The following is a 13,431-nucleotide window of genomic DNA, read 5'->3' on the forward strand; positions in this document are numbered from 1 at the left end:
AAATGTTGAAAAAGTCATCGCCAACGGAGATCCAGAAATGGATTAAATTTGGGACGCAAAATATCCAGCTTCTAAACAAAATTCTGCGAAAGGCTTCAACGATGGGTGAGAAAACGAAAATTATCACAACCATCGGACTCTTGAAATCGCTGGCGGAAAAATTCGAACGTCTTCGGAGAACGGGTGACGGTACGCGGAAACAAAGACGAAGCGATCGCGTACACTGGGAAGAATTGGAGTCTGCTTTCGAAGGAAGAATACGAACCGGATCCATCACCAATTTGAAACATAAAGACGTCCGTGACATTGCAATGATCGAAATGACTTGCGTTTTTGCCGATCTTGGTCTTTCGACTTGTTTGGAAGGCCAAAATTACATATCGAGGTTTTTCAAGCTGAGTGGAAGTTTTCACAGTCCAAACGTGTTTGGATGTAGTGGGAAGTAAAGGATATTCGTACAATTCCCAACTGCGGAAGCTCATCGAAATAGGCGGGTCTTTCTCAACGAAATTCAGCAGATCAACTTTTTTCTGATCCGCAAGTTTCAAATACGGTACGAGCCATTCCACTGTATTGATCACAATTTTGTATTCCTCCTCTTGACTCTGCACAATCGCGTTCACATCAGTTTCGGATCTCGTTAAAATCAACTCGTGTTTGGCATTGACAACGATCTTGCGGTAGTCTTCAGCGAAACCCAGTATCGTGCTGAGCGGTATCAATACGTCAAAATTACCCTCGGCATTGGTTAATTTTTTCTTCTCTTCCACGTCAAGCCATCCTGCGTTCTCCATTAGCCAACTCTGACCAGGGTTCAGAGAAGCGTAACCCTTCATTAGACTTGTCAAGCCAACATTCTTGCTTCTGTCGATCTCAACAGCATTAATTTCGTAGCGAATTTCTTCAAATAAATGACAGATGGCGTTGTTTACGAACTGCGTGTTCACAGTCGCTGTTCCATCAGCTTTTAAGAGTCGTCCGTGGATATGGACCGAACTTTTGCCGGGTCATATGCATAAATCCTGATGCTGAACGGTGATTCGAATTTCATCGCTGTTGTTGAATGTTGACGAGGCGTAAGGTTTGTGAGCGTGAATTTCGTAATGCACAATGGATTCGTTGAAAATGACCGGTGTTTGAATGTTTAAGATTTCTTCTTCCATGGTACGTAGCAGACGACGAAACAGCAAAATCAGATTCTTATTTGCCGGAATTTCCTCTTCCAAAAGGTGTCAGTTTCAAGCGCAGAGCTATCAGGAACTCTACGTTCCGAGGTGTTAACGGTTCGTGAATCGATCGATGACTGACTTGATCGGGACATGTCGACTTACTGATATACCTATTCTTTGGATGTCTGTTATAAACGATACCCATCGTTTATTGCGATTTGATGTGTAGTCTCACAGTTATAACTTCACCACGAAAACTAACCAAGTCTCCGTCTTGATCCACTAACCGAAGCTGAACGTGATCTATGGTCCTGACGGTGATCGGAAGGTAAATGACGTGCGACGGTACTTCCACGATCTTATATCCTGGTGGGACGGTTGGAAAAAATTCGTGAATAGTGTGTACTTTATGTCCATTGACATAGGCACCCGTTGTAATGCTGCACTCCACTCGCAACGCGTTGACCTTGAGTATAGTTACAGGCACGTCTGATTCGTGAGTTCTATCAGCCTCCAATACACGTGGTGTGAATCCCAATAGTTGAGCAATGGAATCGTTCGGTTCAAAGTTTAGACTGCGGTTGCATGTGATTTCGCTGCGTAATGTGTTATTGTTGGGCTTAATGTCGAGCCTGATGTTTGTATTTCTTAGCACGTTTTGAAGATACTTCTCTATGTCTTTGATCTCGTAGCTGCCGGTAGGTATAGTGATCACTCTATCAGCCACGTAAATTTTATTGTGACCAACATCAACGTTGGGGATTGAATTAAAGGTCAACAATTCTACCAAACCAAGAGCATAACTTTTATCACAAGCAAGTTCAATCGGAGGAAAATATTGCGCTTCGAGAATCGAAGAGGTTCGCGAAATTGTTAACGTTAGTGAATCATCCATGGTTGCGAGTGATAGACTGGCTGTGTTGAATTATGCACCATACTTATATAGCTCACCGCTCAAAAATTTCAAGCACAAATGTCCGCATTCAAATGTATCATAATCCTGGTACCTTTCATGATTGTATTTAACGCTACCAATACGGAGATATTTGATGAGGTCCGAGCGTGGTTAAAGGTTACCGAAACTGTCAAAGTAATCGATGTTACTGTCACGTTTCTTGTACGCAACCCAGTGTGTTCCCGGACCCTCTTTGTCATCAAGGTTGACTATAGCTGACTCGTTTTTTAGTGGACCGTTTTTGGGCATTTCGTTCCGCATAAAAACACCGCGGGAATACGGTATCTTGAAGATTTTTGCATATTTCAACAAGTCCCAATCGGTCAACGCTCGACGTGGTAGCTTCGCATCTAGTTTTTTGGAAGATGGAGACCGAGACCCGTTTTATACGGTTTCAAATGAAGTCCTTTACCCAAAGCGATAGTTTCCATAGTTTTGTTGTGCCGTTTGCTCTCTTCCAGTTCTCGTTTAGCAGCGCTCGCATCGTTCACAGCTTTTGCTATACCTGCCGCACCACCAGCTATCGCGCCTGTGGCACTAAGTCCAGCGAAAATAGGAATCAAGAATGGTAGAAATCCACCAACTTTTGAAGGTAGCGGTAGAACGCGCGGTGTTCGCACTTTACATTTACCACCTGCTTTTTGAACAGCGATTTCAGCCCCCTTGAGCGCAGACTCGATAGCTACTTTTGCATCGTTGCTCGGAATCATAGATCGTTTCGCAGCATTTATAATTTTTCTTAAGGTCACGTTTTTCGGTTTTCGAATTCCCATTCCTAGTTTCCATTTTACTTTCATTGTATTAGCTACCGCCCAAGCCGCTGCTTTCTCGCTCAAATTGGCGTCCGGTGCGAAGACCCGTTTCCACGCTTTTTCAGCCAATACCCTATCAGCCGCGTTCCTGACTTCAAGATTTTCACGATTCTGCGAGCAAGCAATGTCATGGTTCTTGCAAGCTGCGTCGAGAGGATTGATTCCCGGATCACCTCGCGCGAGTCTCTTTGTCAACTTTGTACCAGGTCCACAGTATTGATAACCAGGTACGTGCAATTCGACTGGAAGACTGTTGATGATTTTTTTCACCAGACCTTTGCCGCGATGTTGCCGTTTGCTGCTTCGTTTACCTCTGTGCACGATCATGTTCAGGCTTTGACTGACGGGAAAGGTTTAAAACCGGGGTATTTATAGGAAATATGGTCAGTCATATCTAAGATGCGGTTTGAGGCACAACCTACTAAGCTTCCCGTGATAAATTTCGACAAACTTTCAGAGCAAAATGTGAAAAGACAAAAACGGCATGGGGAATTACTTCCGAACAGTGTGCGTGCAATATTCTGCGGACCGTCTAACTGTGGTAAAACTAATGCGTTGCTCACACTTATAACCCATCCCAATGGACTTAGATTTGAAAATATCTATATCTACTCAAAATCCCTTAACCAACCGAAGTACCAATTGTTGAAGCAATTGTTGGACAACGTTGAGAATATGGAGTATTTTCCTTATACCGAGCGTAAGCAAGAGATTACACCGGCGAAGCACGACCCAACTCGATAATCGTTTTTGATGATGTAGCGTGCGAGAAGCAGGACAATATTAGAGCCTACTTCTGCATGGGCAGGCATCACGATGTTGATTGTTTCTATCCCTGTCAGACGTACGCGCGTATTCCCAAACATCTCGTGCGCGACAACGTAAACTTACTCGTGTTATTCAAACAAGACGATATGAACCTGCGACACGTATACAACGACCATGTGAACACCGATATGTCTTACATACAGTTTAAAGATGTGTGCTCCGCATGCTGGAACGGTGATAAGTACGGGTTTCTTGTGATCGACAAAGACAGCGAACCCAACCAAGGACGTTATAGGAAGGGATTCGATTCTTTCATTAGCCTGGAAAAGTAATAAAAATCTTGCGTTTCCAAACGAGAGACACAGTAGCGTTGCAGACTCAGTTGCGTCAACATGCAGAACTCCAAAATTCCCGAGCAAAAAGAAGTCCTACATCAGATCGCTCAAGCGAGTGCTGCGATCCGTCGAAAACACAGAATGCTCAAGTCGGGCAAGGAATCCACGGCTCGGAAATTGAGCGACGTTTTCAAACCGGTAGTGACTCCGTTGCGAGAACTGGTGAATGTTACAAAAGAGACGAAACCCGTGAAACAAGAAATGGCAGAAATTAAACAAGAAATAAAGCAGATGAAAAATGAAACGAACAATAAAACAGTCTCGGAAATGGATGATTCCTTTGCTTCGGCAGGAGATGAAACAATCGTAGAAACACCTGTTGATGAAACCGAGAATGAGTATTTTGAAATAATGAGAGATGAGACGAGAAAAAGTGAATTGGATAACGTATACGGTGTACGCAACCTCTCAACCGGACTAATGATTGGTGATTCGTTGATGAGTTTTGAGAGTGACCAGATCCGTATTAGGGATACGCTTTACCCAAAAACGAAGGGGTTGCTGGAACTTTTGTTAAAAAAAAAGCCCGACAGGTCCTATGTGAGCGACGAAGATCGGGAAAATTATAGAAACATAATCCTCAAAACGAACGCACATAAAAAGTATTACTCATCTGATGGAGCTATTCGAAGCGATAACAGTTACAAATTAAGAAATGTCATTGCCGAATTGTTAGATTATTCACTATCGCCTCAGCGAAAGGGTAAAGGTCTATTTCCGCAAGCTATGATTACACGACAAGGCGTTCAAACGGAATACGTTTTCTGGGATGATCCAAACGAGTTAGTGGAGCGTCTTCGTCTACTCCTAGCATCCCAGGCGGCGGGAAATCCGAGTCACAACAACGAAATACTGTCCATTATCGAAGAACTACGCGAAGCAGAAATCATTTATTAAGCAGCTCTTATCGCTTTTGCATTAATTTTCGAGATGAGCGTCGATGTGTTCGGACGGCATCTCGATAAAAACACAGCTGTGGGTAATCGCGGCCCTCCCGGTGTCGGATTTCAAATCACTGCGGACGGACATTACGATCTACAGAATAAAAGACTGTGCAATGTCGCAGAACCTGTTGAGCAAAACAATGCGGTAACTTTGAAAATCTTACGACGAAAATTCAACGTGCTGCAAAAACAAATTGACAATCTCGATCAAATGATCAAAGCTTTGGAGATCACGACGGGGAAAGCTTTGGATACCTTCTACGCAGATTTTAAAACAGGCAGAGACCTGTCGATTCGAAACGCTGAAATCATTTCCAAATTGGACACCAGACTAAGAGCATTGGAATATGAACGAGAAAAAGCTAACGCTGGTGACGGAACTGCATAAGCCTGCACGCCGGAATTACCCGCGTCGCCGTGTAGACGTGCGCGGCATCGACGAGACCTGGCAGGCGGATCTTGTTGATATGATGTCATACGCAGGACAAAACAAAGGCTACAAGTATATGCTCACAGTCATTGATATCTTTTCAAAGTATGCGTGGGCTGTACCGATGAGAAGCAAGTCCGTGGATGATGTTACAAAGGCCATGGAATCTGTGCTAACTCAAGGACGTGAACCGAAAAAATTACACGTGGATAGAGGAACGGAATTCTACAACTCAAAATTTGAATCTCTTATGTCACGCTATGGAATCAAACTCTACTCCACGTACAGCAATTTGAAGGCTTCGATCTGTGAACGGTTTAATCGTACGTTGAAAAGTAAAATGTGGAAACGGTTCAGTATGCAAGGAAGCTACAAGTGGCTCGACATCTTATCTGATATAGTATCGGCTTACAACAACACGAAACACCGAACCATAAGAATGAAACCATCGGATGTCACCGTTGCGAATGAAAGGCTGGTATTACGTCAGTCGTACGGAGGGCTTTGAGCGGAACCTTCCAAACCGGCAAGGTTCAAAACGGGTGACAAAGTTCGAATCAGCAAGTTCAAAAACGTCTTTGAGAAAGGTTACACTCCGAATTGGACGACTGAAATATTCACAATAAGCCAAGTAGAAAATACCAATCCTGTGACGTACAAGCTCAAAGACTATCAAGGTCAACCCATCGCTGGTGGTTTCTACGAACAGGAGCTCCTCAAGGTGGAACTTCCGGACATCTATCTGGTGGAGAAGGTGCTTCAGAAGCGGGGAAAAAAATTATACGTCAAGTGGCTAGGTTTTGACAATACACACAACAGTTGGACAAATGAATCTGATATGTAATATTGAATAAACGAAATTATTTTCCAAGTATTTGTCTTCATTTTTACATCTAAGAGATACAATTCATACCGATGCTCAGTTTAACTGCAGGTCTTGTAGCACCACGGCAGCGTATCGGTTGTGTTTCGAAATACGATACGTTTATCGTCGTTCCAGCTCAGTGCTACTTTTTTCTGTTCAATGGTATAGACCTGATGCTTCTGACTCTGTATCAGACTCTGACGTTCGACTAAATTTTCGTGTTCTAAAGCACACTTCAAGTAATCATCGAAGGTTATAGTTTTTAACAGGGATCCTTTGACACCCTTGGCTCGTTTTTGATCCTTATCCTCCCCCATCGCTCTGAATGAGTACAACTTCGCTCTCGAGCCAATGAATTCCGCAATTATTTTTCCGTTACACTCATCTTACATCAAACCTAGAACTTTTTTGTTAACCAACGGCATTCCGTAGACGTTGTCAGGTGGATAATCAGAGGTATCAAATTTATCCAAGTCCTGTTTGATGCATTCGTAAAGGTTGGGGACGGTGAAGTGATATATCAAACTATCCGTGTCAGTCTACATTAATTTTGCCTGATGCCCAAATTTCGTTTTAACATACTTGTAGTGAAAATGGTAGATAAAGGTCTTCGCAAGATCTAAAATGAAAAAACCTGCATACAATAGTTTGTTGAGTTTGACTGTCGTTCTACGCAATTCAACTATTATCATATCTTTATCAAAGATTGTACAACTGTGGAAATTTGGTCTGGCTATAGTAGCTCTAGCACCGTATCTTCCATCCCATTCCGTGATCAGCCTGACATCTCGATACTTCCTAACATTTTCCATTGTCTTACCGAAAACTGCGTTGTTCATCAGTTTATAGAAGTTTTTTTCGAATTCATTGTTTGATTTTTTGCGTAAGTCTGTATTTAAATCTATGTACTTTTTGAGCCACGGTGTTTGTCTGAACTTTAGAACTCTATGAATTTTAGCTAGTTTTAAACCTAATTCTAAGCATTGTTTCAAGACGTGGTAATGAACAACGTAGTTTTGCTTGGAAAGTAGCGTGGTCGTCAATTTCGGCTGCTTACTTTCTGAGATGGGAGGTATGTAGTGTTTCGGACACAGTGGTAAATCTTTATGCATTTCATGCAGTTCCTCGGGATATTCCAAATCTACCTCTAATAAGTAGCCAAACTCCGCTTCGTCTGTGATGGCAAAAAACATCGAATTGTCTGAAATCTAATATCCATTCGAAAGAACTGCATGGTAGAGTAAAGCTCATAGCCGCGCCGTACAAGTTGTTAACGTCGAAGTACATGAGATAAGACTCTTCGAGCGCTGGATTGAAAGCATCTCCCATGTATCTATTGTTAGCCTTTGCATATCGGTTAGAGGATTGGGACACACCACCTCGAATATCTTTTTCTATAAACATAAGCATATCTATGTCAGTGCGAAGCTCGAGTTCGATACCGGTACATTTCAACATTGCGTCAAACGAAAGACCGGGCGCCGTGTAATAATGTAAAGGGTCCAGGTTGTACGTTGCATAACAATTTTGTCGAAAGTTTTCAAAAACGTCAGCCAACAGAAAAACATCAGTTCGCAAATATAAGTCTGAATATCCCCCCAACGTTCTAAGGTTAAAAGCTTGCCAAACTTAACACGCGTGAGCGTAATCTTCATCTGAAATACCTTGATTGTTCAATTTTGAATAAAATTTTTCTTCAGGCGGTAACTTTACGTCCTCGAGCTTCTCCCAACTATCCATATACTCATACGGAAAAACACCTTTTCTGGTTAATAACTCGAATTTTTCAGAGCTAGTGCAAAATTTACGTGTAATTGCTATTTGATTATCATTCAAATACGTTGCCAAGTTTTCGAGGCTGCTGGGCATAAAACGGTACGAATCTATAAATCTAAACTGTACATCTGTTCCTTTAACGAATTTTGTGAACGAAATATACTTTTCTTTGTTCACGGGTAGAAGCTGAATAGTACCCTGAAAAGTTGTGGCCAATGCTTTAATCAAAAAATGCGAATCGTAACCCGACAGATTGTGGAATATCACTGGGATAGTATGCGAGTTTTGATAATTAAGATTACAGCTTTGATGCGCAGGACCACGGTACCTTCCTGTGAAATGACAGTGATCACGGTGTTTCACGTCTTCGCGCGTGAACGGCTTTTCACAAATATGACATACCTTTGATAAATTAAATTCGTTAATTTGATTGAAGTTCAGCGACTCCATAGGTACAATGGTTTTGAAATACGTTTCTAACGAGTGTGCCAATTCCTCCAACTCGTTCACAAACCATTCGATGCAAGTCTCCCCGCGGTTAATTTTGAACTTTGAAATGGAATCGTTAAAGGTGCAATGCAGGTAATATGCTATACTGTAAGAAATATGATTTTGGTAAATTGTTCTATTTTCTGACACTTGAATGTTAGTAGCTTGCAACAAGCATTCTAGATCCGCGTAAATACAGAACGGAACGGTTTCCTTGTGCTTAAAATTTTTGAATTTTTTCCTCCTCTGTGGGTAATTCGACTTTGGTTTCGTTTAAATCTGTGCAATAAAATTTATGCTTTGTCAAATATTTTTCAGATTGGAAGTGCAACAAACATCTATCACATAACCAAGTACGACCATTACGGGTGGAAATTTGAGAACTAGTTAATCGAGATAAATTTCGAATCCAAGCGAAATGAAAGGTTCTGTTTTTTTTATAATTATCCATATCAACATCATCGTCATCGTCTGTCATTTCGGTTTCCACTGCCAAGAGATGAATTACGGGTTTATCAGACTTATTCTGACTCAAGTGAATCGGTACTATTTCACTTTTTTTCCACCATCTTGGTCTATACCATAAACATTGATGGAAAGTCCGTTGAGTTTTTCAAATTTCGAAATAGCATTTTTGTCCAAAGACATTTTTGTAAAAAGTTTATACTGTCATACCGTAGCACTGAGCTGAAATGTGGATACGAGCTGGTTATGTTGGGATTTCTGTTGTTAGCTGGGTACAGAGCTGCGGTGACCGACCAAAGGAAGCAATACGAGTCGTTGTTTGAGATGTTCACCACAGCCTTCTTATCTCTGATGTGTTTCGGCAACGGGGTGTAGGTATACAGACCACCTTGAAGTGGTGTATACTTGTTGATGTTGACGGCAAGATTGATAATTTCAAGTAACGACCAGCCTGAATCCTTTTCCTGGAAATCTTCCACCTTTGTTAACAAACGGTTTGTTACATTTTCGATGAACCATTCGTTAATATCCGTTGTCTGGAGGATGATTTCGTTTCTCGTATTAAAGAATTTGTTCTCTTCTACTGTGTGATCATCCTTCTTTACTTCGAATTTACAAGCCAGGATAGCGTTGACTTTTAGGCTCCTGGCTTTCTTCAAAGCGTTTTTCAGTCTTGTCACAGCAAGTAACTTTGCGTCTTCTAGAAACCTCTCTACGTCTTTATGTTTCAAATTGGTGATGGATCCGGTTCGTATTCTTCCCTCGAAAGCAGACTCCAATTCTTCCCAGTGTACGCGATCGCTTCGTCTTTGTTTCCGCGTATCGTCACCCGTTCTCCGAAGACGTTTGAATTTTTCCGCCAGCGATTTCAAGAGTCCGATGGTTGTGATAATTTTCGTTTTCTCACCCATCGTTGAAGCCTTTCGCAGAATTTTGTTTAGAAGCTGGATATTTTGCGTCCTAAATTCAATCCATTTCTGAATCTCCGTTGGCGATGACTTTTTCAACATTTTGTACGCAGATTCCATAATGTTGATCAATTTCAAACTGTTAAAGACACAGCGTTAATTTGAATCGCGCGCGTGTTTTCCCAAGATGACGAACGAGTAGAACCGTGCCAGTCGAAGCGAATGTTCGAGAGTCGAGAGGAGTCGTGTGTGAACGAGAGCCGAGAGTAGAAGTAGAGAGAGTGAGAGAGTAACGAAAAAAAAGTTAACGAAAGTAAATTTAAGTAAACGCTAATGATAGTGATACTCCGTAACTCAATATATGTAGTTATTGTTGAGCTGTGTTTCGTAATATTTATCGGTCAGATTAATAAAGAGGCCATTTTGTTTTCCCGTTAAAACTAACAATGTCACGAGTTTGAATTTCCCTGACAAACCCTCCAAAAATAAAACTAAGAGAGGAAGGTAAGAAAGGAGAGAAAGGAAAGATAAAAATCAATAACAATTCAGAAGTGGGATAGGCTCATTTTTCCATGTTAGGATAGACTCATTTTTCCATGTTAGGATAGACTCATTTTCCGTGTGTGGGAAGATAGACTCATTTTTCCGTGTCGGGATGGACTCGTCTTTAAAGACTAGAGCAGTGCGTGAGTGGTCCCGTGTGACGTATTGATGGTAAATGTAGAAGAGTTTGAAGCATTTGTTCGCGAAAAGTTGTGCGAGATAATGGTGCTAAATCATTCTGTTGGAGTTGGCCGTGGGCGAGGAGCTGGATCTACAGCGCAAGCCTTGGCACATGGACAACATGGCGGCCTACCGGCAAACGAACATGCGGTCGCAACGGTTTTCGAAGTGCCACCGGAACAGGAAGCGGAAACAGTTACGCCACCACAGAATACGTCGAACGCGATCAACGATCAATTGGACGACCGTGTCACGCCGAGAGCACAATCGTCGGTATTAGAGGGAGCTGCGCAACCACCGTTGGTAACTGCAGTACGAACGCTGTTGTCAAGCGACAATCACGAAGCGGTAGCTCAGCTGATCGTCGGTCTGTTGACTAGTCAGTCGCAGCAGCAAGTGCCCGAGCAACGAAGTCAGCCTGTGACACCGACATACCATGTGATTCCGGATCTGTCGAGAGACATTGAAGAATTTACCGGTGAAGACGATGGTATACGAGCGCGAGAGTGGCTTGAAAATTTAGAAGCCATGAAGGAGCTACATAAATGGCCAGAAGACTACTTACTTGCGGCAGCACGCATGCATTTGAGAGCTGGAGCGAAGGATTGGAGTCGAGCACGTGTGAGTGAACTTCGTACGTGGGAAGAGTTTCGCGAAGCATTTAAAGAGACATTTATGACACGTGACGACGTATCAACGCGATGGACTCGAATGAAAGCACGACGCCAAGAGAGAGATGAGCCAATCGCGAGATATTTTCATGCAAAAGTAAAATTGTGTAGTTCATTAGGATTAACATTTCGTGAAGAAAAGTTTGAAGTGCTGTCAGGATTGTGGTCCCGTGAGTTGTGTAAAGTTGTGATGCCAGCACCACAGTATACGTTAGATGGGCTGTTGCACGATTTGTTGTACTATGATAAGTGTTTAAAAAGTCAAAAAGTCGAGCCGAGTCGTAATTATAGTAATAATAATAATCGAGAGACAACGTCGGGAAAGGGGCGTCCGTCGCCGTCGACCAGTACCACGCATAGTAGCGAAGGAAACAAAAGCCGCGATAGTAAAACTAAGAGTGATTCGCGAGGCAAGAGTGTAACGAGTGAACAGCAAAGTGGTGAGAGGACATGCTTTAACTGCAAGAAGCCGGGACATTTGATTCGAGATTGTCCGGAAGAACTTAGAGTACCTACTTGCTACAGATGTCATCAGAAGGGACACATCAGCCGTTATTGTACAAGCGAGGCAAGTGCAGATAAACGCACAGTGAGAGCAATCGGGAGTCAACAACACGACTGTACCGCTACGAAATACTTGAAAACAGCAACGATAAATGGGCGAGAGATGTCTGCGTTCATTGATACAGGTAGTGCGGAGTGTACGATACGTACTACGCGAGTGTTGCAAGAACAGTATTCAATGTTACCTGCAAAGACCGAGTTGAAGGCATTTGGACCGCCAGAGTTCGTAGTAACCAGTGTCGGTACGGTGACCGCGAGTGTTGTGATTGACGACGTTGAAGTAAACAGCGTTACCCTTAGAGTGGTACCAGATAATGCACAGTCAATAGATGTGTTGATAGGTCGTACTTTTACCGATCACCCGAGTGTGGACTATCAGAAGGTCGGCAACAAGTTAACCTTCTATCGTAGTGTCATGTTTCCGAGCCAGTGTGAGCCACCGGCATCAACCTTAACTAGTGTAGAGAACGTTATAATTCCGCCAAATTCGATAGCGTTCATTGACTTGGTAGATAGCCAGTCGAGTTATACTTTTCCTGTGTCAAATTGGGGCGAGAAGGAGTATGCCGTTACCGAAAAGCAGTTGTTGGTACGCGGAGAAGTGTCGAGTGTGCAAATCATAGAGCGAAAGTCAACATCAGAGGAAGAATTCCCCTGTGATGCAATCAACGTTGGAGAGGAACAACCACCGGCTGTGCGACAAGACTTGATTAAATTATTAGTAGAATTTAGAGATTGTGTGTCAACTAGTTTGTATGATTTAGGTTGTGCTAAAGACGTTGTTATGGACATCAAGGTACCCGAGAATGCAATTCCTGTGCAATGTAAGCCTTATAGAGCGACAGATAAGGAACGAAAGGAGATTCGTGGTATTATCCAAGAATGGAAGGATGCAGGTATTGTTACCGAAACTCAGTCTGCTTATACAAGTCCAGTATTACTAGTTCGTAAAAAGACAGGTGAATCACGTCTTTGTGTAGATTTTAGACGACTGAATGCGATTACAGTTCATTTTCCCTTGCCAAATATAGATGATCACCTTGCTCAAATTAGAGATGGTTCGTTGTTTATAGTATTAGATTTGGCCCATGGATATTTACAGTTACCAATTGCAGAGAGCGCACGTGATAAAACAGCAATAATTACGCCAGAAGAAACTGTAGAGTTTACGAGAATGATCTTTGGTCTAATGAATGGTCCCGCTTACTTTAGTAAGGCGATGCACAAGGCCCTTGGTCCGTTACGTGATAATGTAGCATTATTCTATTTAGATGATATTTTAATACCAGGAAACAGTTGGGATGATCTGAAGCCAAAATTACGTTTAGTTCTCGAAGCATTGAGGAAGGCAGGGTTAACGATTAAGTTAGCAAAGTGTTGTTTTCTGTATCCAAAAGTGTCTTACTTAGGACATGAAATATCAGCGAGAGGGATTGAACCAGGTCAGCACAAGGTAGCAGCCATTAGAGAATTTCCGAGGCCAGAGAACGTACATGA

The 13,431-nt window shown here is 42.4% G+C and overlaps 2 protein-coding genes across 2 annotated transcripts; one reads left to right on the forward strand and one right to left on the reverse strand.

Annotated features, from left to right (window-relative positions):
- Positions 1 to 5,813: 5,813 nt before the first annotated feature.
- On the forward strand, positions 5,814 to 6,317 carry LOC124406250. Its single transcript, XM_046881603.1, has 2 exons — positions 5,814 to 5,958; positions 6,025 to 6,317. Exons 1-2 carry the CDS (start codon positions 5,814 to 5,816, stop codon positions 6,315 to 6,317), a joined length of 438 nt encoding a protein of 145 aa, XP_046737559.1.
- Positions 6,318 to 6,724: 407 nt separating this feature from the next.
- LOC124406251 lies at positions 6,725 to 10,078 on the reverse strand. The gene is made up of 7 exons (XM_046881604.1): positions 9,271 to 10,078; positions 8,961 to 9,092; positions 8,003 to 8,782; positions 7,568 to 7,924; positions 7,248 to 7,512; positions 6,921 to 7,136; positions 6,725 to 6,863 (listed from the first exon to the last, which is right to left on the reverse strand). Exons 1-7 carry the CDS (start codon positions 10,076 to 10,078, stop codon positions 6,725 to 6,727), a joined length of 2,697 nt encoding a protein of 898 aa, XP_046737560.1.
- Between the last annotated feature and the right edge of the window lie 3,353 nt (positions 10,079 to 13,431).

Source organism: Diprion similis, chromosome 5 (genome assembly GCF_021155765.1).
Source record: "Diprion similis isolate iyDipSimi1 chromosome 5, iyDipSimi1.1, whole genome shotgun sequence".
Lineage (NCBI taxonomy): Eukaryota > Metazoa > Arthropoda > Insecta > Hymenoptera > Diprionidae > Diprion > Diprion similis.

What these genes read in the sequence shown, in the direction of transcription:
- LOC124406251 (XM_046881604.1), bottom strand. Translation starts at nt 10,078, where the DNA reads ATGTTGAAAAAGTCATCGCCAACGGAGATTCAGAAATGGATTGAATTT. An exon ending in AATTTCCACCCGTAATGGTC is followed by an intron (nt 8,783 to 8,960) that starts GTACTTGGTTAT and finishes ACGCGGATCTAG; the next exon opens with AATGCTTGTTGCAAGCTACT. An exon ending in CAAACACCGTGGCTCAAAAA is followed by an intron (nt 7,137 to 7,247) that starts GTACATAGATTT and finishes GGAAAATGTTAG; the next exon opens with GAAGTATCGAGATGTCAGGC.
- LOC124406250 (XM_046881603.1), top strand. Translation starts at nt 5,814, where the DNA reads ATGTGGAAACGGTTCAGTATGCAAGGAAGCTACAAGTGGCTCGACATC. An exon ending in GAATGAAAGGCTGGTATTAC is followed by an intron (nt 5,959 to 6,024) that starts GTCAGTCGTACG and finishes CGGGTGACAAAG; the next exon opens with TTCGAATCAGCAAGTTCAAA.